General features: G+C 46.5%; 1 protein-coding gene across 3 annotated transcripts in view; it reads right to left on the bottom strand.

Annotated features, from left to right (window-relative positions):
* Positions 1 to 26,965, bottom strand: part of GPLD1 (glycosylphosphatidylinositol specific phospholipase D1) — a 67,397-nt gene that overhangs the window by 14,408 nt on the left and 26,024 nt on the right. For 2 of the 3 annotated variants that reach the window (XM_043590705.1, XM_043590703.1), the window contains exons 9-17: positions 21,029 to 21,136; positions 20,774 to 20,801; positions 20,541 to 20,680; positions 10,985 to 11,050; positions 8,977 to 9,100; positions 6,606 to 6,745; positions 4,240 to 4,426; positions 1,391 to 1,501; positions 33 to 107 (exon numbers count right to left, since the gene is read on the bottom strand). In XM_043590705.1, the coding sequence (XP_043446640.1) occupies positions 33 to 107; positions 1,391 to 1,501; positions 4,240 to 4,426; positions 6,606 to 6,745; positions 8,977 to 9,100; positions 10,985 to 11,050; positions 20,541 to 20,680; positions 20,774 to 20,801; positions 21,029 to 21,136 (979 nt within the window). The remainder of the gene's footprint in view (positions 1 to 32; positions 108 to 1,390; positions 1,502 to 4,239; positions 4,427 to 6,605; positions 6,746 to 8,976; positions 9,101 to 10,984; positions 11,051 to 20,540; positions 20,681 to 20,773; positions 20,802 to 21,028; positions 21,137 to 26,965) is intronic. The other variant, XM_043590704.1, reaches the window with a different exon arrangement.

Raw genomic sequence — 26,965 nt, 5'->3', positions numbered from 1 at the left:
TTCGCCGCCCTCGGCCAAGGCGCAAGACATACCTGGCAGGTGATGGTGACGTTGGGGCGAGAAGACATCCCTCTTCGTGTGGGACCGAAGTAGACGTACACGGCACCCTAGGCAAGGCAAGGCAAGGCACGGGGCGGTCGGGAGGCTTGGGTGGTGAGCCCAGAGCCCCAAAGAAGAGCAGGAGACGCAGGAACGGTGGTAACATAAGCCACACGAGTCCCTACTGTCAGGAGCTCAGTGACGGAGGGAAACCCGGCCCACGCATCTGCTGCTGGGCTGAGACGGTTTTGAGGTCACCTCCATCAGACTGGTGGAGCCCCCGACGCGGACACAGTCACTGTCACTCATCTGTGCGTGCCACCCACACCTGTCCGTGCGTTCGCAGGACCACTCGCCCGCCTCCCCCGTTCGAGGCCAGCTCGGTTCCCGGCTCCTCCGTGACCCAGCCCATCAGTCCTCTGGACACGACTTGCGTGTGCCTCGAGACACACACGCCGTGCCATCACTCTGTGACGCAGACCATTTCCTGTCCTCTCACTTGCCGGTCTCCATCCTCATTCGTTCTAGAAGCATTTATGTGCCACTTTGGGCCAAGCACAGGAGGAACCATGATAAATAACAACACTCTGTCCTCCCGAAAAGCTAGCAAGCGGGCAATGACAACACCACGGCATGAGGGGCAGAGGGTGCCGTGTGAGGCCGGGAAGTGTCACCCACACTGGGGTTTGGGGGACAGTTCCGGCACGGGTCTCATGTGGCCTCTAAAGGAAAAGGGAAGAAAGGACTTTCCAGCAGGGAGGGAGCTGCCCAAGCTGGGTGCTCGTGTGCAGGGGCCTGTGGGCCCAGGAGTAGAGGGGGGAGGGCAGAGGGTGAGCTCGCAGCGGGCGGTGGGGTAAGCGGGGCGGGGGGGGGGGTTGGTGATGAAGGGCCTTTGACCTTTGTGCTCACACATGGCACAGAAGCTGGGCCTACCGTGCACGGGGCACATGCAGACAAGAGCCCACATTCCAGGACCGGATCTGGGCAAGGAACAGGGACGGGGTGGGGTCTGTGCATGAGCGGGAAGATCTAGGGAGGTCACCACTCTGCTGGGATGACGGGGCCTCCGGATCGGCTGGAATCTCCATCCCCCTCCAGCATCCAGCATCTGAGGGGGTCGGGGGAGTAATTTCTGGTGGAATTGAGGCCACGCTAGGCCAGCAAGGCAGGGACTAGGTGGCACCTGGTAACCTGTGGTCACGTCAAGGACCCCAACTGGGGGACCCGAGATCATCTCCCCGCACACACTGTGGCCGACACACTTGGCTGTCCGCTTCCTGCAGAGGCTCTGTCCAGCCGGGCCTCCCGCCCGGCCTCCCCCCTGCCCCCCCGCCCCCAGCATCAGCCTTACTTTGTAGGTGAGCTGCTCGGAGCCCACGGATGGGGCTCCCACGGCCAGGTCAGGCACGCCGTCCTTGTTAAAGTCCAACACGGCCAAGGCCGAGCCGAACCGACCTGAGGGCTGAAGAGACACAAGTGACTCCCCCCAGGCCGAGCCACAACCTTCAGAAGCACACAGGACTCCCCGGGAATACAGAGACCCAGACCCCTGCCCTGGAGCCCCAGGGCCCAGGAAGGAAGCAGCAACCTGTGACACTCCTGAGACGCCCAGACTCCCCGCTGGGCGGCTCTGCCCTAAGGATATTTTTGGCAAGCCTGTCTTGCTTTAAGGGAGGGGGGGTGCTGGGAAGAAGAGGGTCCGTCCTCACAAGTTGCAGAGTTAGAAACCGGTCTAATGTACATTCTGCCCCACGTTCAGGGCCAAACTTCCCCTGGGAAGCATCCAAAATGATCATCGCACCCACCAGCAACAACGGCTAATGTCTGATGAGCACTCAGGATGTTCTAGAGCCACACGATGGCCAGAGCAGGGGCCACGAGCTAAACGTGGCTCTTACAGTTAAAGTAATTCGCACCGAACACATTAAAAATTCAGCTCCCCAGAGGCACCAGCTGCCTGGCAAGTTCTCAAGAGCCGATGCACTTAGTGGCCCTCCGATTGGACGGCATAGCTACAGGATGTCGCTACAGAAAGTTCTGGACAACACTGCTGAGGACCCCGTTCTAAGCACCTTACACGGACTAGGGCAGGCGCGTTTATTAATCCCCCCGTTCGCGGTTTACAGGTAGAAAACCCAGCCCGTTCAGGGACAATTTTCTTCCAAGGTGGATTTCCTAGACCTTTCATCCCCCACCCTCTGGAACCAGCCTCAACCCAAACGCAACTCCCTTCGTCCTCCCGTTCTTACACAACTTCTAGAACAATGACCAGTCTTGCACAAGTGAGTGGTTTGCCACACACACACGGCCCAGAGCCCGCATCAATTATGTACTGGCTCATGGCGCTACACCCATGTGCATGGTGCCTCTTAAGACTGCCCCTTCCTGCGAGGCGGGAACTCGACAGACTAGAAAGGAATGCTCCAGGGCACAAAGCACGTGGGCCATGAGGAAGGGGCCACGACAGATGCATTTCACCCTACAGACAAGGACACAGAAAAGCTCACTGCAGACTCGGGCTGGACCGGAGGAGTCCCCTCCCTAGTCCCCGCCTTCCTCTGGCCATCTTCCTTCTCCTCGAAGGTCACTGGGAGACGAGAACACAGAGCTGCCCCCTCCACGTCCCGAGTGTGTGACACTCGATTGTCCCCAGGCGACAGCCGCCGCTCTCGCTCCCCGTCTGCAGGAGCCCAAAGGGTTAGACCCTACCCAAAAGGCTGACACGGAGTGGCTTTGTGAAGAAGTCAGGAGCAAACAGCAACGGGCAGACTGATTTTGGAACTTTCTCGTGTGGTGTCAGAAGGTTCCGAAAAATGCTGTCCCTCCGGGACTGTGTAACCTCACACACCGGCCAGCCGACTTCGGACGAACGCTCACATACAGGGCCCCTTCCGTCAGGTCAGGTCCTAAACCCCGTGCTTTTCATTTGTGGACATGGGTCCAAGAACATCGTCATCTTGTTTGGTCTCCACAGCATTAACTCGACAGCAGGGGGTTTTGCCGTTTACCCGGGACAGGAACCAGCTTCTGATCCAAGTCCGGGGCTCCCTCCCCCGGTGCTTGGTATTCGGAGCACGCAGTTCTGCCCCAGCTCCCACACTCGTCTGTGCCAAGGAGCGTGGCCGCAGACAGCTCTTGTGAGAACGAATGCCGGTCAGGCCCCGGGGGAACCTTCCAGGCTCCTGGTGCTCCCAAGAGGGGTCAATGCAGACTCCGTGCCGGACATCCATATAGTCCGTGTGGGATTTTTCTGCTGATGAACCACTTAAAACCAAGGAATGAGGGGCACCTGGGTGGCTCAGTCCATTGAGCATCCGACTTCAGCTCAGGTCTTGAGCTCACGTCTCATGGGTTCGAGCCCCGTGTCGGGTTCTGTGCTGACAGCTCGGAGCCTGGAACCCGCTTCGGATTCTGTGTCTCCCCCTCTCTCTGCCCCTCCCCTGCTTGCATTCTCTCTCCATCTCTCAAAAATAAACATTAAAAAAAACAAGGAATGAAATCCAAACAAAGTCTGGAGTTTAGGGAACAGTCATGCACCAGGTGCTGGTTCACATAAGACGTTAATTTAGGAGAAAGTGGGTACAGAACTCTGTACTGTCCCTACAGCTCGTCTGTGAATCTGAAATTCTAACAAAATAAAAATTTGTGTATAAAAAGGGGGAGGTTTACAAAAAGTGGGGATGTAATATCAAGAAATCACGTCCTGACTGGCTACTCAGAGCCCTTCTAAATAGGTGTGTTTTCAGAAGGTATTCGACTAAACACATCCAGTTGATGATAGAATGACATCAACGAAGTGGATGGGCTTTGAAAAACGGAAAAGCGTGGAGCGCCTGGGCGGCTCAGTCCATTGAGCATCCGACTTCAGCTCAGGTCGTGATCTCACGTCTCACGGGTTCGAGCCCCACGTCGGGCTCTGTGCTGACAGCTCGGAGCCTGGAGCCTGCTTCGGATTCTGCGTCCCCCTCTCTCTCTGCCCCTCCTCCATTAGCACTCTGTCCCCCTCTCTGCCTCTTCCCTGCTCAAGTGCTGTCTCTCGCTCTCAAAACTAAAAACAAGCATTTAAAATAAGCATCGGCCACCGGCTGTGTGTTGCTACCGTCATTCTTGTGACTGGCTGTTCACTCTGGAGACTCGGCTGAGAAAGACAGGCAGTGGCTTATGGACACCAAAAGGAAAAACTGGAGATGGGCGCCTCACCTCGAAGCCCTCCAGGATCACGTGGGCCTCCTTGTCAAGATCCAGGTCGATGGGGGGCAGGCCCAGGTCGTTGCCGTAGAGGAGGTACACGCGGCCGACCTGGACGTGGCCGGGGCGGCTGTATCCTGGAGCGCCTACCACCAGGTCGCCGTGCCCGTCCTGGTTGAGGTCAGCTGAGGTCATTGCCCTGCGGGGAAGAAGAGAGGACCCCCCGCAGTATCTGCTGAGAACTATGGGTAAGACGGTCTCCTGTGTCCTTCCTCCCTAGAACTTCCTCTTGTTGACTTCTTCACCCTGCCTGACTGCGGAGAGCATTCACGTCTGAGTTTACGTTGTGATTCGGTCTTGCTCTCCAAGAAACACAACAACGACGACGACACTGAGGCCACCAAGGCCTCTGGGCATTTCTGGGCCCTATGACCCGAGCAGGTGAAAAGCGTCTTCACAGAGCCTCAGGTCCTCTATGCAAAACCCAGAATAGCTGTGCATGGTCCTGAGCTCGCCTGGCAAGAGAGGACAACTGCACCCAGCCAGTGGCACGGGCTCTGACAGGTCAGGTAACAAACAGACATGAACTGAGTCTGGGACAAACGTGTTAAGTATACATGCTATCTCTACCTTAGCTGCACGGGGTGCCGTGTGCTGTGAAAAATACTAACTGTTCAATGTAGTTAGTAGATCTTGCTTTCTTTCTTTTTTTTAAGTTTATTCATTTATTTTTGAAAGAGAGCGAGACAGCACAAGCAAGGGGAGGGGGCAGAGAGAGAGAGAGGGAGAGGGAGAGAGAAAACACGACATGAACCCGTGAGATCATGACCTGAGCCGAAATCAAGAGCCAGACACTTAGGCGACTGAGCCCCCCCAGGCGCCCTAGTGGGTGATTCTAAATGAGAATCTATGATGGAGCAGGTACAGAAGTAGACAAACCCAAAGGTTCAAAGGTCTTTGCTGGGGCAGCTAGAAAGACCAGAGATCATCTGTTTATTCTCGTTCTTATGGCCACAAAAGGAATAGAAGGCAGAACAGAGGGAGACAAGTAGTTTCCAAGGGGCTGACAGGCACCAGGGAGACACTGCTATTCCCTGCGCTCCGAGGCTGGGTGCAGGGGAGAGACCTCCGTCTTCACTGCTGCTCCCCCACCCCCACACCCCCCTGTCCTCACCCCCCCCCCCCCATGTGACCGCAAGCCTAGCAGGAGGCCTCCTCTGGCTCCTTCGGGAAGGCGGCCACGAGGAGCCATTATGCACGACTGAACGGCCAGTAAAAACAACATTCACCCCCCATTCCTGTGCTGGGGCTGCACGCGTTAGTGGCCCAAAAAAGAAGAGCTGTCAGTAAATGTTTCCAAGGGAAACAATGTCATACGGATTTAAGGAGCGTGACTTAGGGGCGCCTGGGTGGCGCAGTCGGTTAAGCGTCCGACTTCAGCCAGGTCACGATCTCACGGTCCGTGAGTTTGAGCCCCACGTCAGGCTCTGGGCTGATGGCTCAGAGCCTGGAGCCTGTTTCCGGTTCTGTGTCTCCCTCTCTCTCTGCCCCTCCCCCGTTCATGCTCTGTCTCTCTCTGTCCCAAAAATAAATAAAAAACGTTGAAAAAAAAATTTTTAAAAAAAAAAAAAAAAAGGAGCGTGACTTAAAAAAGAAGTGTCCCCAAACCTCCAGAAAACAATCACTTCTATATACTGGGGCTCGGTTTCGGTTGATTATTAAAATCAGAGGCATCCCCAACATTGTATTTATAATTACCGTGGTTTACTAGGCTTTTGTCATGTGAAGTTAGGATATTCCGATCACTGGATTAGCCATCTGTTCATATGCTTCTAATGTCATTAGATTCCCAAACGTCTGTGACATTAGGTCTTCAAGAACATTGAAGCTTTGCAAATATTCTGTAATACTTTATTGTTGTAATTATTCAGTCAGGTGAAAGCTCCTTGTATTTAAACACATTTTCACCAATTTTAAGGAGATCGTGGTTATTGGGTTTTGAAAATTTTTTTAATGTATATTATTTTGAGAGAGAGTCCAAGCAGGGGAGGGGCAGAGAGAGAGAAAGAGAAAGAGAGAGAGAGACAGACAGACAGATCCAAAGCAGGCTCCAGGGTCCAGGCTGTCAACATAGAGCCTGATGCGGGGCTTGAACCCACGAACCGTGAGATCATGACCTGAGCCAAAGTCAGACGCTTAGCTGACTGAGCCACCCAGGTGCCCCAAGTGGTTATTATAAAGATGAAATTAAATTAATATTTTTGTTGATGGTGACCGGAACGGAATATGAGGTGCTAACAGGTGCCATCCGAAATCTGTTCAATGACTGAAAGTCATGCTGATGATAGCATTCAGGAATAGGAGAAACTTCTACCTACCAACCGAGTCTTGCATAGGGAGAAGACAGGAAGTAAGAAGCCAAGGGGCTGGAGACGTGCTTCAGCGACTGCTGAGAGCCGCCCGTGAACATTGTCCGTATGTTCCTCTCCAGAGCCTGGTACGCAAAAGTAAGGGAATCCTGGAAAACAAAATTAGTACAGGCAGGTAAAGACCCATGGCATCATCGGCAAAACTATTATTTCTTGTCAAAAGTATTAGACTAAGGGAAGCCAGTTTTGACAAGTGCTAAATAAATAAATAAATAAATAAATAAATAAATAAAGCACTGATTCCAATCAATAGCTAAGACCACTTGGGATGGGCAGTCAGGGCAGGCCAATCACTATCCCAGTATGCGGCCGGGAGGGGAGGGGAGCAGTTACAGCCCCAGGTCTCACACCAGCGGGTAAGGAAGTTTGCTGGGGCTTAGCCTGAACCAAAGTCAGGATGGTCTGTGCTCTGTGTTAACCTGAAGAACAGGACGGAAGAAAGCTAATGGATTAAAATAGCTTAAAAGTTCATTCAATATGGAACTGATTGTGTATCTGTGTGTCTATGCATGTGCAGGGGCATGTCTATGTGTGTGTCTATGGGTGTGTGTGTGCACATCTCTGTGTATGCATGCGTCGTGTGTGTGCATTTCTGTGTCCGTGTGTGCGTGTCTGTGCATATTTTCACCCCCAAGAACTGGACCACCACCGAGATGCCCCAAACGCCCTCCAAACCACAGCAGGTAGAGGCACGTCAGGCAGGAGAGCTCAGCTGCAAAGCACTGGAGTGGGGACCGGGCCGTCCGTGTGGGATGCTCAGCTGTTCGGAACTTGCTCGCGCACCCAAGCGGCCCTGAATAATCCGGCCACGTACCAGATCCGTCCAAGCCCAGGGGATACAGCTCTAAACCCACCTGAGGGCGTCACGAGACCAGACCAGAATTCCGAGGCCTGCCCCGGGCGGAGTGGCATCGGCCAGAGCAGGGGGACAGCCCCTCGTAGCTCGGGCTCCAGAGAAGAGCCCGCTGAGGGCCCTGCAGGAAAGGCCCATGCCTCCTGGTTTTCCCATCCAGTCCGCCTGGCGGGCTGCACACAGACGCCCAGCCTAATGCCCAGCTCTGCCTCGCTCGTTCAGCCAGGAAGCATTTAATCAGCACCTGCTGTGTGCCAGGCACCACGACAGGCCTCAGGAACATGAAGTGTTTCTCTTACAGGACTTCCCTTTTTATGAAGGGGATCCAAATAACTAGGACAAGAGGATAAGTGTGTGACAGAGGATCCCGGGTCAGGACTGGCTGTGTCATTTGTGGAGCCCAGTGCAAAATGGAAGCACAGAGCCCCTAGTTCAACAGCGAGTAGGAATTTTAAGGCAGCAACAGCAGAGCGCTAACCCAGGTAAGGGGCCCTTCTCGGGGCGGCTGCAGCCCGTCCCCCGTGTCGGCACTGCTTGCACCCCCACAGAACAGACCCGCCCAGGCCCTTGCCCAACTCCCAGAGGCGCCGTTTAGACGATGTCGCGTGAACCCTTCTCCCGGCGTTAAGAGCTCTTTCACAGTCCAGTGCCTTCCCAAACCTCTCCGAGTACTTTGTATCCCTTGTCTTGTTTTCCAGGCCAAAAAGTCTACTCGTATTTCCAAATATCCCCCAAACTTTCCCAACCCACAGAGATACATGCTCACTGATGAAATATAACCTCCTGTTCAAGGCCTAAGTCAAAGAAGGAAGTTTTGTCTCACAGGCAGAGTATTGCCCACCCGCGTTATTTGTTGCATATGATTATCTGTGTACTTATCACCCCAAATAGACACCTGTTCTCAAGGTCACAGTCTATTTCCCTTTCATCTTACACACCCAGTTGAGTGTCTGACACTTAACGTTTTTTTTTATTATTAATTTTTGAGGGACTGAGACAGAGCATCAGCAGGGGAAGGTGAGAGAGAGAGTTTGAGAGAGAGAGAGAGAGAGACATAGAATCTGAAGCAGGCTCCAGGCTCTGAGCTGTCAACACAGAGCCCCACGCGGGGCTCCAACCCACGAACTGTGAGATCGTGACCAGAGCCGAAGTTGGACGCTTAACTGACTGAGCCACCCAGACTCCCCAAACTGTCTGACACTTAAAAGATGATCGCATGGATGGATTTCACATGCAGCATCCGCCAGGGCCACCTCAGGCTCCGCGGGACTTGCCAAAGGCCACAAAGGTCCAGACTCACATCTCAGGACGTCTCTGGAGAAAACCAGATTTGGAGGCCAAAGGTATTTGCTGGCCTGGAGGCGCACAGGGCGCTCAGTGAACAAGTAAACAGCCGGTACGTCTGCAGGTCAAGATCGCAGTGGGCAGCTCACACCCTCCCCCTCCATAGCAACAGAAAACTCTTACCGAGGTCCAGGAATCCACGCGGAAGAACACTCCTCTTTCAGTATAGTTTATATTTTTTCCAGTCTCTTTAGTGAGGGACGCAGTCAAATTCCTATGGAAATCACTTTTCTGTACTTTGGAGCTGCTGGAAGGGAGAACCACAAAATGGGACAGACTGAGGAAACAACAGGCCCCCGAACGATGGACATGAAGTCAGGTCCATCTCGGGTGAAAGACCATGAAATCCTATTATCTGGAAGGTGAAAGAGAAAAACCTTCCCAGGACATTCCGCAGAATTTCACTGAACACATTTCCAAGGTTTAAGAGCCGGTGCTTATAGAAAACTACTTCCTGGAGCCTCAAACTTTTCTGGTATAAAAGGTGTAAAGTTCTTCCAGATTACTAAAAATAACAACAACAACAAGACGGGATTTCAGCATTTCATGCAAATGGTCAAGAGATAGTCGGTAGGTGGGGCACCCGGGTGGCTCAGGTGAGCGTCCGACTTCAGCTCAGGTCATGATTTGGTGGGTTCGTGAGTCGGAGCTTCGATTCTGTGTCTCCCTCGCTCTCTCTGCCCCTCCCCCGCTCATACCCTGTCTCTCAAAAATAAACATTAAAAAAAGACTACTTAGGGGCGCCTGGGTGGCTCAGTCGGTTAAGCGTCCGACTTCAGCCAGGTCACGATCTCGCGGTCCGGGAGTTCGAGCCCCGCGTCGGGCTCTGGGCTGATGGCTCAGAGCCTGGAGCCTGTTTCCGATTCTGTGTCTCCCTCTCTCTCTGCCCCTCCCCCGTTCATGCTCTGTCTCTCTCTGTCCCAAAAATAAATAAACGTTGAAAAAAAAAATTAAAAAAAAAATTAAAAAAAAAAAAAAGACTACTTAAAAAAAAAGAAATGGTAGGTGCTTGGGACGCCGGTATCCAGGCACACGGATTTATCTTCAAAGACACACTGGAATGAACCATGCAATAAAAGTATGTTTTCAAAGTCATATATTTTAAGAGGCAACAAACCAGACGCCCAGAGGAGCGGGACAGAGCAGCCGGGAAACGGGAGTGAACGCAGGGGCCCACGTACAACGCCAGCCGGTGTAGGGACTCTGACAACCTAGACATTACAAGCTCGAGCCAGAGGCATTCAATTCAGTTACATTAAAAAAACAAAGGCTTACCTCATTTAAATAAATTAAACCATGAGGGCTTAACTCTCCTGTTCTGCGGCTCTACACTCTCTTTCACTGCAGCGGCGTCCGAGTATCTACCCCTCGCTCACCCTGAAATATCCACGGAAACACCACTTTGTCGCCGAGGGTTCTCCTGTGATGGGGTCAGGGCACTCCATGGTACGTCCCTCCTGACACTTGAGACTGTCTATGAGTTTTGTTCAGTGCCCATCTCCCTGCCGGACACATACCCTGGGGCGCAGGAACCGTCTCTGTCCTGCTCACGATGAGGCCTCAAAGCCTAAACCAGCCCCTGGAGCCAGCGAGGAGGAAACACCCTCTCGTTACTGACGTGCAGAATACGAACACGCTTAGTAGGCGCATGTGGTCGGGACGGGGCCCCACAGGGACTCAGAATACAAGTCGGGCCCCCTGGCCCCCTCCTCAGGAACCACCTGACCATCTTCTGCTCACCCGGTCTCCTCGAGGACTACCCAGATTTCACCCTGAGCAAGTAAAGTTGATGAGTACTAACAGCGATAGTAATAACACCATGAACTACCATTTTTACTCCTTAGCGAGCGACTCGCTGATATGCTAATTGCTTTACATCCATGCTGGCACGAAATCCAGGCCATGATTCTGGGAATATGGACATGTGTTTTTTTCTATCTTGCCAGGAGGAGGAAGTTGCACCTCAAAAAAAATTAAGCAACTTGCTCGAAAAATCACACGGCTGTAAATGGCGGACCCACGCACCTACCTGTCTACAGATCCCGTCTTCATGTCTACCGAGCACCCCTCGGTGTGTTCCTTGATCGGTTTGGATGTTGTTTCTCTATGAACAGGTTTGGAATCCACTTACCCCTGGGCGCTGGTTTGTTGGCCGCCGCAGGCAATGAACAGAGGGTTCTCGGGCAGACTGCAGTCACTGGGGACACAGATGAATCAGGCATTTTTCTACTACCTTCTGTCCAGGCATGAATTTTACTGAGAATCGGTGGTGCACTTGAAGCCGCGTCCAGAAGCCTTAGTCTAGAGGCGTTCGTGACGGAGCCGGACGGCACTGCTGAAGGAGCGGGGGCCTCCGTGCTGAGGGTGTATGAGCCGACCGCAGGCAGCCCCACACCCTGGTCACCCCAGACCCCTCCCTGCGAGGAGGAGGAGGAGAGGGACACAGGATCTAAAGCAGGCTCCAAGCTGTCGGCACAAAGCCCAGTGTGGGGCTCTGAACCCGCCCCCCTCCCTCCTGTGCACCTGCTCTGGTCACCCCAGACTCACGCCGCCCTCCTCCCTCCCAGTGAACCTGTTCCACTGCCCCACGCTACCGTGAACCCTCTGGGAGTTGGAGACAAAAAGAAACGGATTCCAACGGCACCCCTCTCTGCCCGATTATGCCCGCATATGCTCCAATAGGTCTTATTTTCTTCACCTCATTCCTTTAAAAACAAAGATTTGTAAACTGACACGGCCACTAAGAGAACATAAGAGGTAAACTTTCCCTCTCCCTCTGGAAGGAAGCACTAAGCAAGGGAGTATTACATTACAAGAGGCTGTTCTTAGGGGCACCTGGGTGGCTCAGTCGGTTGAGCATCTGACATCAGCTCAGGTCACGATCTCACAATGCATGAGTTCAAGCCCCATGTCAGGCTCTGTGCTGACAGCTCAGAGCCTGGAGCTGCTTTGGATTCTGTGTCTGCCTCTCTCCCTGTTCCTTCCCCAATCATGCTCTGTCTCTCTCTCTGTCTCTCTCAAAAATAAATAAACAATTAAAAAAAAATCATCTCTCTCAGGGCCAGCGTTCAGCTTTGGAAAAGGTTTTTCCTCAAATGTTCTGTTCTCCAACACCAGGATCGGGATGGCAGCCTTACAGCAAGAACGCTACAGTTACAAATCCTTTTTGAATTATGCAGAGCTCCGGCCGCAAACATAACTACCATTCTTCCACTGTTTCTTCCAGAAGCCACACTAGGAGTTTCAAGCAACAAATCTGCTTTGGAAGATAATTATCAGGACGCTGAGAAATCCTTATAATATGACAGTGGACACACTGTTTCTCCCGCTCCTGAATTTGCCTCCTTTTTCTTTGGAGCCTTTCTCCATATTTCCACCAAGTTCCACAAACTCTGATGAATCTTTCTTTGTGTGTGAAGAGACAATCAATTCAAGGAATTTTCTGCCTTGATAAAGCAGAACAGAGATCAAGAGACAAATCTGTTCCTTCTCAACTAGTTCTCCTAATTAAAGAGTAAGGTTTAGGGGCATCTGGGTGGCTCAGTCGGTTAAGCGTACAACTTTGGCTCAGGTCATGATCTCACGGTTCATGGGTCCGAGCCCCGCGTTGAGCTGTGTGCTGACAGTTCAGAGCCTGGAGCCTGCTTCGGATTCTGAGTCTCCCTCTCTCTCTGCCCCTCTCCCACTTGTACTCTGTCTCTCTGTCTCTCTCCAAAATAAATAAACGTTTAAAAAAATTTTAAAGAGTAAGGTCTGGCTGTCCATAACTATTTGGACAACCTACCCAAAACAAATGCCGAAACTATTCTCCACTTGAGGATCATTACACACGGATTTTATAAAGCAAATAAAGGTTGGAGCACCTGGCTGGCTCAGTCGGAAGAGCATGAGACTCTTGATCTCGGGGTTGTGAGTTCGAGCCCCATGTTGAGTATAGAGATTATTTAAAAATAAAATCTTGGGGCGCCTGGGTGGCGCAGTCGGTTAAGCGTCCGACTTCAGCCAGGTCACGATCTCGCGGTCCGTGAGTTCGAGCCCGCGTCAGGCTCTGGGCTGATGGCTCAGAGCCTGGAGCCTGTTTCCGATTCTGTGTCTCCCTCTCTCTCTGCCCCTCCCCCATTCATGCTCTGTCTCTCTCTGTCCCAAAAATAAATAAACGTTGAAAAAAAAATTAAAAAAAATAAATAAAATCTTTAGGGGCACCTGGGTGGCCCACTCAGTTAAGCGTCCAACTTTGACTCAGGTCATGATCTCATGATTCATGGGTTCAAGCCCCACATTGGGCTTTGTTTTGACAGCTTGGAGCCTGCTTTAGATCCTCTGTCCCTCTCTCTCTGCCCCTCCTCTGCTTACACGCTCTCAAAAATAAAACTGAGCCTGGGTGGCTCAGTTGGTTAAGCATCCAACTCATGATTTCAGCTCAGGTCATGATCTCACAGTCCATGAGTTCGAACCCCACTTCAGGCTCTGTGTTCACAGCTCAGAGCCTAGAGCCTGCTTTGGATTCTGTGTCTCCCTTTCTCTCTGCTCCTCCTTCCCCCCCAAAAATAAACATTAAAAAATTTTTTAAGCATCTGAATCATAGGGGTCCCAAAAGATGAAGAGAGAGAAAAAGGGTAGAAGATTTATATGAGCACATCATAGCAGAAAAGGTTCCTAACCTGGGGAAAGACACAGACATCAAAATCCAGGAAGCACAGAGAACTCCCATTAGATTGAACAAAAACGAACTACCAACAAAGCGTATCATAGTCAAATGCACAAAATACTCAGGCAAGGAGAGAATCATGAAAGCAGCAAGGGAAAAAAAAGTCCTTAACCTACAAAAGAAGACAGATCAGGTTTGCAGCAGACTTATCCACAGAAACGTGGCAGGCCAGAAAGGAGAGGCAGGATATATTCAATGTGCTGAATCGAAAAAACATGCAGCCAAGAATTCTTTATCCAGCAAGGCTGTCATTCAAAATAGAAGGAGAGATTAAACGTTTCCCAGGCAGACAAAAATTAAAGGAGTTAGTGACCACTAAACCAGCCCTGCAAGAAATTTTAAGGGGGACTCTCTGAGGTGAGAAAAGATGAAACAAACCTTAAAGGACCGAAAGCAACAAAGACTAGAAAGGAACAGAGAATGCCACCAGAAACTCCAACTCTACAGTCAACACAATGGCCATAAATTCATATCTTTCAGTACTCACTCTAAATTTCAATGGACTAAATGCTCCAATCAAAAGACAGAGGGTATCAGAACACATAAGAAAACAAGATCCATCTATATGCTGTTTACAAGAGACCCACTTTAGACCTAAACATGCGTTCAGATTGAAAGTAAGGGGATGGAGAACAATCTATCATGCTAATGGTCAACAAAAGAAAGCCGGAGTAGCCATACTTACTTATATCAGACAATCTAGACTTTAAAATAAAGACTGTATCAAGAGATGCAGAAGGGCATTATATCATAATTAAGGGGTCCATCCACCAAGATCTAACGATTGTAAATATATATGCCCCCAAAAATGAAACCACTCAACTATATAAATCAATTAATTACAAACATAAAGAAATTCATTGATAATAATACCATAATAGTAGGGGACTTCAGTACCCCACTGACAACAATGGACAGATCATCTAAGCAGAAAATCAACAAGCAAACAATGGCTTTGAATGACACACTGGATCAGATGGACTTAACAGATATATTCAGAACATTTCATCCTAAAGCAGTGGCATACACATTCTTCTCCAGTGCACATGGAATATTCTCCAGAATAGTTCACATACTGGGACACAAATCAGCCCACAACAAGTACAAAAAGATCGAGATCATACCGTGCATATTTTCAGACCACAACACTATGAAACTTGAAATCACCCACAAGAAAAAAATTGGAAAGACAACAAATATTTGGAGACTAAAGAACATCCTACTAAAGAATGAATGGGCTAACCAAGAAGTTAAAGAGGAAATTAAAAAGTACATAGAGGCCAATGAAAATGATAGCACCACAACCCAAAACCGCTGGGATGCAGCAAAGGAGGTCAAAGAGGAAAGTATATAGCAATCCAGGCCTTCCTAAAGAAGGAAGAAAGGTCACAGATACATAACCTAACTTTACACATTAAAAAGCTGGAAAAAGAAGAGCAAATAAAACCCCAAACCAGAAGAATACAGGAAATAATAAAGATTAGAGCAGGAATCAATGCTATCAAAACCAAAAATAACAGAATATATCAATGAAACGAGGAGCTGGTTCTTTGAAAAAATTAACAAAATTGATAAACCCCTAGCCAGTTTGGTCAAAAAGAAAAAGGAAAGGACCCAAGTAAATAAAATCAAGAATGAAATAGGAGAGATCACAACCAACACAGCAGAAATATGAACAACAAGGGGTACATGGGTGGCTCAGTCAGTTAAGCGTCCGACTTGGGCTCAGGTCATGATCTCACAATTCACAAGTTCAAGCCCCAGGTCAGGCTCTGTGCTGACAGCTCAGAGCCTGGAGCCTGCTTTGGATTCTGTGTCTCCCCCGCTCTGCCCCTTCCCTGCTCATGCTCTGTCTCTGTCTCTCAATAATAAATAAACGTTAAAAAAAATAAAAAAGAAATACAAACTATAGTAAGAATATTACGAGCAATTATATGCCAATACAGTTGGCAATCTGGAAGAAATGGACAAATTCCTAGAAATACATACACCACCAAAACTGAAAGAAATAGAAAATTTGAACAGACCCATAACCAGTAAAGAAATTGGTTAGTAATCAAAAATCTCCCAAATAAAAAGAGTCCAGGGCAGGATGGCTTTCCAGGGGAATTCTACCAAACATTTAAAGAAGAGTTAACACCTATTCTCTTGAAGCTGTTCCAAAAAATAGAAATGGAAGGAAAACTTCCAAACTCTATGAAGCCAGCATTATCTTGATTCCAAAACCAAAGACCCCACTGAAAAGGAGAACTATAGACCAATTTCCCTGATAAACATGGACACAAAAATCCTCAATAAGATACTAGCCAACCAGATCCAACAATACATTAGAAGACTTGTTCACTATGACCAAATGGGATTTATACCTGGGATGCAGGGCTGGTTCAACATCTGCAAAACAATCAATGTGATACATCACCTCAATAAAAGAAAGGACAAGAACCACATGATCCTCTCAATAGATGCAGAGAAAGCATTTGACAAAATACAGAATCCTTTCTTGGAAAAAACCCTCAAGATAGTAGGGATAGAAGGATCACTTCAAGACCATAAACGCCATATATGAAACACCCAACGCTAACATCATCCTCAATGGGGAAAAACTGAGAGCTTTCTCCCGAGGGTCAGGAACAAGACAGGGATGTCCACTCTCACCACTGTTATTCAACATAGTATTGTCAGTCTCAGCTTCAGCAAACAGACAACACAAAGACATCAAAGGCATCCAAATCGGCCAGGAGGAGGTGAAACTTTCACTCTTTGCAGATGACATGACACTCTGTATGGAAAACCCAAAAGATTCCACCAAAAACCTGCTAGAACTGATCCATGAATTCAGCAAAGTTAAAGGATATAAAATCAATGCACAGAAATCAGTTGCATTCCTATACACCAATAATGAAGCAACAGAAAGAGAAATCAAGGCATTGATCCCATTTACAATAGCACCAAAAACCACAATAAAATACCTAGGAATAAATCTAACCAAACAGGTGAAAAATCTATACACTGAAAACTATAGAAAGCTTATGAAAGAAATTGAAGAAGACACAAAAAAATGGAAAAAGATTCCATGCTCCTGGATAGGAAGAACAAATATTGTTAAAATGTCAATACTACCCAAAGCAATCTACATATTCAATGCAATCCCTATCAAAATAACACCAGCATTCTATACAGAGCTAGAACAAACAATCCTAAAATTTGTATGAAACCACAAAAGACCCCAAATAGCCAAAGACCCCAAAAAGCAAAGCTGGAGGCATCACAATCCCAGACTTCAAGCTGTATTACAAAGCTGTCATCATCAAGACAGTATGGTACTGGCACAAAAACAGACACTCAGATCAATGGAACAGAATAGAGAACCCAGAAATGGACCCACAAACGTATGGCCAACTAATCTTTGACAAAGCAGGACAGAATATCCAATGGAATAAAGACAGTCTCTTGGGGCGCCTGGGTGACTCAGTCAGTTAAGCGGCCGACTTCAGCTCAGGTCACGATCTCGCGGTCCGTGAGTTTAAGCCCCGCGTCGGGCTCTGTGCTGACAGCTCAGAGCCTGGAGCCTGTTTCCGATTCTGTGTCTCCCTCTCTCTGACCCTCCCCCATTCATGCTCTGTCTCTCTCTGTCTCAAAAATAAATAAACGTTAAAAAAAAATTAAAAAAAAAAAAGACAGTCTCTTCAGCAAGTAGTGCTGGGAAAACTGGACAGCGGCCTGCAGAAGAATGAACCACTTTCTTACACCAGACACAAAAAACCTCAAAATGGATGAAAGACCTAAACATAAGACAGGAAGCCATCAAACTCCTCGAGAAGAAAGCAGACAAAAACCTCTTCGACTTTGGCCACAGCAACTTCTTACTCAACATGTCTCCAAAGGCAAGGGAAACAAAAGCAAAAATGAACTACTGGGACCTCATCAAAATAAAAAGCTTCTGCACGGCAAAGGAAACAATCAGCAAAACTAAAAGGCAACTGACGGAATGGGAGAAGAGATCTGCAAATGAAATATCAGTTAAAAGGGTTAGTATACAAAATCTATAAGGAACTTATCAAACTCAACACCCAAAAATCAAATAATCCAGTGAAGAAATGGGCAAAAGACATGAATAGACACTTCTCCAAAGACGACATCCAGATGGCCAACCGACACATGAAAACATGCTCAACATCACTCATCATCAGGGAAAGACAACTCAAAACCGCAAAGAGATACCACCTCACACCTGTCAGAATGGCCAACATTAACAACTCACGCAACAACAGATGTTGGCGAGGATGTGGACAAAGAGGATCTCTTTTGCATTGTTGGTGGGAATGCAAACTGGTGCAACCACTCTGGAAAACAGAATGAAAGTTCCTCAAAAAATTAAAAATAGAACTACCCTATGACCCAGCAGTAGCACTACTAGGTATTTATCCAAGGGATGGATACAGGTAAGCTGTTTCGAGGGGCACATGCACCCCAATGTTTATAGCAGCACTATTGACAATAGCCAAAGTACGCAAAGAGTATGCAAAGTATGCAAAGAGTCCATTGACGGATGAAATGGATAAAGAAGACGTGGTATATTGGGGTGTCTGGGTGGCTCAGTCAGTTAAGTGTCTGACTCCAGCTCAGGTCATGATCTTGTAGTTCGTGAGTTCAAGCCCCACATCAGGCTCTGTGATGACAGCTCAGAGCCTGGAGCCTGCTTCGGATTCTGGGTCTCCCACTCTCTGCCCCTTCCCTGCTCACTCTGACTCCTTCTCAAAAATAAATATTTAAAACAAATTTAAAAGAAGATGTGGTATATATATATACAATGAAGTATTACTTGCAATCAAAAAGAATGGAATCTTGCCATTTGCAACTATGTGGATGGAACTAGAGGGTATTATGTTAAGCGAAATTAGAGAAAGACAAATATCATATCACTTCACTCATATGTGGAATTTAAGATAGAAAACAGATGAACATAAGGGAAGGGAAGCAAAAATAACATAAAAACAACGAGGGAGGACAAAACATAAGAGGCTCTTAAATGCAGAGAACAAACTGAGGATTGCTGGAAGGGTGGTGAGTGGGGGGGTGGGCTTAACGGGGAAGGGGCATCAAGGAAGATGCTGGAAGGGTGATGAGTCGGGGGGGAGGGCTTAACGGGGAAGGGGCATCAAGGAGGACACTTGTTGGGAGGAGCCCTGGGGGTTTTATGGGGATTCCCATATAACTGGTTTCCATTCCTGAAGTTATTATTGCACTAGATGCTAACTAACTTGGATGTAAATTTAAAAATTAATTTAAAATTGTTTTTTAAATTAAAAAGAGAGAACATCTTTAAAACAAATAAACGCAGGTCATTCACACTCACACGACCCACATAAACTGAACTTCCTTCCAATGGTGGTCCTAACACTAGGAGCCAACATGTATGAAGTGCTTCCTACACACTGAACCATTTACACGAGCGCCCTCAGGTGGACCTCCCAACAGCCCCGTGATCAAAGATAGAATTATTTCTGCCCCATTTCACAGATAAAAAAACAAAGCTCAGGGAGGTTTAGTTACTTGCTTGGGATAACCCAGCAGTGAGTGGCAGGTCTGGAAAATTCCAAAGCCCATCCTCTACCATCGTGTGCACCCAAAACCCATGGCCACAGAAGGAGAGCCTGGAGATTTCACCGGAGGCTTATTTCACTATTAAAAATAGTATTTATATTGGATTGTTTATCTCACTGTTCCCCAGCTACTTAAAACAGGTTTAATATTTACAGTCTAATGTCAAATTTATCACGCAAAGGAATTCTGTTCCAAGTCACAATATATAATTATGGTTAACGTTCTCTGAATACTAAAAGTGTTTTTATTTTTTTCATGTTTGTTTATTTTTGAGAGAGAGAGAGAGACAGACAGACAGACAGAATGTGAGCAGGGGAGGGACAGGGAGAGAGGGAGACACAGAGTCCCAAGCAGGCTCCAGGCTCTGAGCTGTCAGCACGGAGCCTGACGTGGGCCTTGAACCCACTAATGGTGAGATCATGACCTGAGCTGAAGTCGGACACCTGACCAACTGAGCCAGCCCCGAATACTAGCAAATGTCTTTAAGGCCAAGAGAATAGCATCCAGCATATAATATCTCAGAGCTACACACATTTGGGCCTCTCCAATTTATAACCCCAGTCCTATACTCCTTACCTGGAGTAGCTGCCATCTGGTACAGATCCGGCCCTAAAACCCTCTTTCCCACTGCCCTTGTCTGCATGGGGTGCTGCCTCCGCTGCTCCCTCTCCAGACCACCCCTCACCCCACTTAGCTGCGCAGTGCACGGGGGCTGCATACTCAGTGGGGTGGTTGCAAGCCAGATCCGAGAGGAGCCTTGGCTCCCTCATCCAGCAGGGAGACTCTGTGAGCCCAAAGTTCTACTGCGGCTGGAAGTGGGCTGGTCTACCCCGGTCGGAGGCCCCGGTTAACACTCATCCTGGACACGCAGGGCGGGAGCTGGCGCTCCAGACGCTGTTCCACACGGGCTGAATGTCAGACTCCAACCGAAGGCTGTGATTTACAAATGCATCCACTCCTCGTTTCACTTCAGAGGAGGGAGTTTGGTGCAGCGGCTTCTGAAACCCTTTAACCCTGAGATGGCGGCAGGTGGAGAGGAGGCTCACTGGGCCCTGGCTGCCGGAGCCTGCGCACAGCTCGGGTCCTCCCTGAAGAGGGGACGCGGCACGGGGGTGGACAGGGGGCCCTCCCACTGACCACAGTTCTGCAGGATCCACCTCTCCGTCCCCAAAACCGGAGACAGCAGCACGTGTAACCACATGGGAGCGCGTCTGAGCTTTGAGGTGAGGGAGGGAGTTCCTTGCTCTCCCTCCTTGGTTACGAGAGAGGCTAGCACTTCATGAGAGCTTTGTATTTGATCAGTGGAAAACCTGAGCACAATAGTTGGGGGGGAGGCAGGGCAGGAGGACCACGTACAAGTAGAGCCAGATCTCACCTGGTCCCGTTCTCTAACATGAAGCTCGTCAGACGGAAGATGTTCGTGGACCAATACGCCATGTCATCCAGTCCCCCCAGGAAATATTCTTGGAATTGTTCCACCAAAAACGGGGATCTTCTGGAATAAGTGGGATAAAGCTACAGTAGAGAAAAAGAAAAGTTACCAATAAGTGCTTTTCCTGGTGTCTTCGTAATCCTTTAAATTGAGATTGTGAAGAATGAAGCCTTTACCTTGGAAACGGCTAGCATCTCACCATACCTGCAACATGAACAACAATTTTGCCTGTGAGTGTGGTTTGTACAGAGAAGCGAAGCAGATAATGAAGGAAAAAACTCCATTCACATGTAGCTACTATCGTGCAACTGCCTTTGAATGAGCAAAATCCCGTAAATCCAAAACCCAACTCAGGAAACTAAAACGTCAGAAAGCGCTCTAAGGAAGTCACACTGAGATCAGTTGTAAGCTCTCCTCTGGGCGACACCTACATTTCCAAGAACTGAAGGTAGGTACAGTCAACGATTGCACTTTTGGTGATGACTTCTCGGCCATAGAGCTTCTTGTAAATTCCCAGCAGATCTTGGACGGGCACATACCTGAGAAAGGGTTAGAATAAAATCAGATTCTGAAATTAAAGATAAATGGCCAGCAAGAGCAGCTACTGTTCACTCCATGATTACTTTGGGCCAGGAATTATGCAAAGGGCTTTCCATGAACTATTTATTTCGTCCTACCTACAAGCCCCGGTGCTTGGAATTACTACATTCCTGCTTGATATCAGAGGAAGCTAAAGCACAGAAAAGTAAACTGATTTCCCCAAAGATGCACAGCAAACAACTGTACCTTAACCCAATATTTATGGAGGTACATTGGAAGACAGGAAACGAACCCTAACGTGTCAAAAGAATTAGTCTTGTGAATTCAGTTCAAGGAGCAATATATTTTTATTCTTTTGAGCACTGAATTGCTATTGAAAGTTCTTAGTTTTAAAACACCAAAATTGGGGGCGCCTGGGTGGCTCAGTTGGTGAAGCGTCCAACTTCGGCTCAGGTCATGAGCTCATGGTTTGTGAGTTCGAGCCCCTCATCAGGCTCTGCACTCACAGTTCAGAGCCTGAAGCCTGCTTTGGGTTCTGTGTCTCCCTCTCTGTCTGCCCCTCCCCCATTCATTCTCTCTCCCTCTCTCCCTCTCTCTCCTTCTCTCTCTCAAAAATATATAAACATTACAAAATATTTTTTAAAAACACCGAAATGGCTCCTCACCCCAACATCCTGGTTTAGACCACACAGAAGTAAGAAGTGAGACAGTAAAAAGAATTCTAAGTCAGGTTTTGATTCACAATATTCCTTATTTCAGTCAAAAGAGCAGCATACATTAGATTAATGCTGAATCATCTTCCGTTTTTATTTCTGAAACCTTAGAATACACCAGACAGAAATCACAACCAAATAAAACCTGATTTTAGTATATTTATGAGAAAGACTCTATGGAGAGATCCATTTTTTTTTTTTTTTTAATAAGAGCACCAGAGTGGTCCTCCCAATAAAAATAGCTCCGGGCTGGACAAAATAACAAAAATATTTTTTTTAGATGAATCACGAAGCTAGCAAGAAAGTGAAAATTTTCCAAAGGCCCAAAATAAATTGAAACTGGAAACTTGAAGAGGTAAGCAAGTGGGGAAGCCAGGCTGTGCCCCAAGCTCTTGGCGATTTTGAAGGGCTGCAGAAGGTATGGGCTAAAGCACAGAAACCAGCCAAAGCTGGTTTCCACCTCGGAGGAGGCTCTGAACTAATGGCTACGCCTCTGCACGAGTATTAGCTAGAAACCAACCTAACCTGTCAAGGTCAGCCAAGAAACTGACAATGGATAAAGGGGAAAAGATATAGATGTCCCCCTAACATTGGTAACTACCACCAGTCCCACAAATGGTCTGTCCTACATTCGTGCTATCTCTGTAGTCAGAAAAACTTCAAGGGCTGAATGTAACTCCGTATGGTCCTAGGTTAACAGTGTCTCCCGGGAGCCTGCAGAAGTCGACAAACCCTGCCTGGAGACATGCAACTCAAAGTCCAGCCGTGAGGAATTCAAGCACCATGGGACATAACCAAGAGAGCCGGCGTAATGACAGTGATAGTTGCTAAAGGAGACTGGAAGGCAATAAGCATTCATTGGCGATGAAGAGGGTCACCACGTCATGAGGAAAAGGTTCAACTCACCGGAAAGATATAAGATTTTTAAACTTGAATGTACCTGACAACACATCTTCAAAACGTCTATACAGCAAATTGACAGAGCTTCAAGAAAATGGAAAACAATCCACCATCACCAGGGGAAATTTTTTTTAACAAATTTCTCTCTCAGTAATTATTAGATCGACCTAATGTAAAATAAGAAGGCTAGTTTATCATTTTAACAGTAAATTTAATAAGCTTAAGCTAATAAGCATACGTACATTAGACCAAAAGTTGGAGAACAATCTTTTCAAGCGCATATGGACTATTTACGAGTGTTGATCATACATTAGGTCTCAAATCAAGACTCAACAGGAGACTCCTGGCAAAGACGGCAGAGTGGGAGGACCCTAAATGGATCTTGTCCCATGGGTACAACTAGACAACACTCACATCAGTGCAGACAACCCCAAAAATGACCCAAAGACTGGCAGAAGAGCCTCTACAACTAAATGTAGAGAAGAGGCCACATTAAAGAGGGTAGAAAGGGTAGAGACATGGTGTGGGCTAAACCCCACAGGTCTGGCTACCAGAGGGAGCGAGCCATGGTTTCAGAGAGGGGCAAGAAGCAGATTATCACACTGGGGAGCCTACTTGGTTCCTTGAAAATGGACGAACCTCTTGCCAGAGTCATCAGAGAGAGAGAGAGAGAAAGGGAGGTCGTAAATAAACAACCCCCCCAAAAGAGGAAAAGTAACAACTGACACCACAGAAACACAAAGAATTGTAAGAGAATATTAAGAAAAATTCTATGATGACAAATTGGACAATCTAGAAGAAATGGATAAATTCCTAGGAACATATAACCAACCAAAACTGAATCAGGAAGAAGTAGAAAATTTCAACAGACCAATTATCATTAATGAAATTCAATCAGTAATCAAAAAACCTCCAATAAACAAAAGTCCAGAGCCAGATGGCTTCACAGGCAAATTCTACCAAACATACAAAGAAGAGTTAATACCTGTTCTTCTCAAACTATTACAAAAGATAGAAGACGAAAGAAAACTCCCAAATGCATTTTATGAGGCCAGCATTACTTTGATACCCAAACCAGATAAAGACACCACTAAAAACCAGAGGTACAGGCCAGTATCTGATGGACACAGATGCAAAAACCCTCAACAAAATACTAGCAAACCAAATCCAACAATACATTAAAAAAAAACAAAACAAAACAAACATTAACTATGATCAAGTAAGATTTATTCCTGGGTTCAAAGAGTGGTTCCGTATTCACAAAATCAATGCGACATATCATATCAATAAAAGAAAGAATAAAAGCCTTATGATCATTTCAATAGATGCAGAAAAAGCATTTGACAAAGTACAACATCCATTCATGATAAAAACCCTCCACAAGATAGGTTTAAAGGGAACATACCTCAACATAAGAAAAGCCATATATGAAAAACCCACAGTGAACATCATAATCAGTGGTGAGAAAGTGAGAGTCTTTCCTCTAAGGTCAGGAACAAGATGCCGATGTCCACTCTCACCACCATTATTTAACATAGTATTGGAAGTTCTAGCCACAGCAATTGGACAACATAAATAAAAGGCATCCAAATTGGTAAGGAAAAAGTAAAACTATCACTATTTGCAGATGCCAGGATACTATCTATAGAAAACCCTACAGACACCACCAAAAAAATACTAGAGATGATAAATGAATTCAGTAGGATCACAGGATACAAAAGTCAATGTACAAAATTCTGTTGTATTTCTATATACTAATAACGAGGTAGCAGAAAGAGAAACTAAGGAAACAATCCCATTTACAACTGCACCAAAACCAATAAAATCTCTAGGAACAGAAGAGGTGAAAGACCTATACTCTGAAAACTATAAAATACTGATGAAAGAAATTGATGACGACACACCAAAAAATGGAAAGACATTCCATGTTCATGGATTGTAAAAACAAATATTGTTAAAATGTCAATACTACCCAAAGCAATCTACTATTCAATGCAATCCCTATCAAAATACCAAGAGCATTTTTCACAGAGCTAGAACAGTCCTAAAATTTGTACAGAACCACAGAAGACCCTGAGTAGCCAAAGCAGTCTTCAAAAAGAAAAGCAAAGTTGGAGGCATCACAATTCCAGACTTCAAGTTATATTTCAAAGCTTCATTAATCAAAATAGTGGGATACTGGCACAAAAATAGACATAAATCAATGGAACAGAGTAGAAAACCCAGAAGTGAACCCACAATTATATGATCAATTAATCTTTGACAAAGCAGGAGAGAATATCCAATGGGAAAAAGACAGTCTCTTCAACAAATGGTGCTGGGAGAACTGGACAGCAACATACAGAAGAATGAAACTCGGCCACTTTTTTACACCATACACAAAAATAAACTCAAAATGGATTAAAGGCCTAAATGTGAGATCTGAAACCATAAAAACCCTAGAAGGGATCACAGGCAGTAATTTCTTTGACATCAGCCATAGCAACATTTTTCTGATATGTTTCCTGAGGCAAGGGACATAAAAGCAAAAATAAACTATTGGGACTTCATAAAATAAAAAGCTTCTGCACAGCAAAGGAAACAATCAGCAAAGCTAAAAACATCCTACCGAATGAGAGAAGATATTTTCAAATGACATACCTGATAAAGGGTTAGTATCTAAAATATATAAAGAACTGATATAAGTCAACACCAAAAGAACAACTAAACCAATTTAAAAATGGGCAGAGAACATGGACATTTCTCCAGAGAAAACATCCAGAGGGCCAACAGACACATGGAAGGATGCCCTCAACATCACTCATCATCAGGGAAATATAAATCAAAACTATAATGAGATACCACCTCACACCTGTCAGAATGGCTAAAATCAACAACACAAGAGACAACAGGTGTTGGCGAGGATGTGGAGGAAAAGGAACCTCGTACGCTGTCGGTGGACGTGCAAACTGGTATGGCCACTGTGGAAAACAGTGTGGAGGTTCCTCAGAAAGTTAAAAATAGAACTTCCCTACAATTCAGCAATTGCACCACAGGGTATTTACCCACAGGATACAAAAATACTAATTCAAAGGGATACGTGCACCCCAATGTTTTCAGCAGTATTATCTCCAAGAGCCCAATTAAGGAAGCAGCACAAATGCCCATCAACTGACGAACAGATAAAGAAGGTGTGGTCTATATATACATGATGGAATATTAATTGGCCATAAAAAAGAATGGAATCTTGTCATTTGCAACAACATGGAGTAAACTAGAGAGTATAACGCTAAGTGAAATAAGTCAGAGAAAGACAAATACCATGTGATCCCATTCAGATGTGGAGTTTAGGAAAGAAAACAAATGAACAAAGGAAAAAAAGAGAGAGAGAAAAGAAGAGACCGACCCTTAAGTATAGAGAAGAAACTGATGATTACCAGAAGGGAGATGGGTGGTGGAGTGCAACAGATAAAGGGGATTAAGAGTACATTTATCATGGTGAGCACCAAGTCATGGACAGATTTGCTGAATCACTATATTGTACACTAATACAACACTAGGTTAACGATACTGGCATTAAATTTAAAACCTTAAAAAGACTCTACAAATTTTATAAGAACCTGAAGGAAATAAATATATGAGTAAAAAGTAAGGAAAGAGAAAGGGAACATGTAACAGAGAGGATCAATAAAGCCAAAAGTTCATTCTTTAAAAATAATAAACCTGAAAAATATTATTTGAGATTCATTGGAGAAGATGTAAGAAAAAACAGGATAAAGAACACTTATGGATGACAAGGGAACACGAGTACAAATAAAGAAAAAGATAAATTATGAACAACCTTATGCTACAGTGTTTAAACAGAGGGAATGGAAAAGTCCTAGAAAAATAAAACTCCTGAAGAAGAAGTTAAAAAACTCTATAGCCCTATACCCATTACAGAAGTTTTTAAGAAGTCTCTACAAAGAACACCTGGCCTAAAGGGCTTTACAAAGTCTACTAAACATTCAGGAAAACGAAGTTTTGATCTTACACAGACTTCCAGAGAACAGAAAAGGAAGGAACACTCTCCACCAGATGTCATGAAGCCAGCCCAACCTTGATACCAAAACCAAACAAGGACAGAAGAAAGGAAAATCACAGTACAAGCTCACCCATATACAAAAATGCAAAAGCCCAGGCAGCAACATGTAACAAATATTAAACAGAAAATAAGCTATGCCAAAGTTGGTTTGT

Source organism: Prionailurus bengalensis, chromosome B2, assembly GCF_016509475.1.
Source record: "Prionailurus bengalensis isolate Pbe53 chromosome B2, Fcat_Pben_1.1_paternal_pri, whole genome shotgun sequence".
NCBI lineage: Eukaryota > Metazoa > Chordata > Mammalia > Carnivora > Felidae > Prionailurus > Prionailurus bengalensis.
This window is presented reverse-complemented; position numbering and strand designations above follow the sequence as displayed.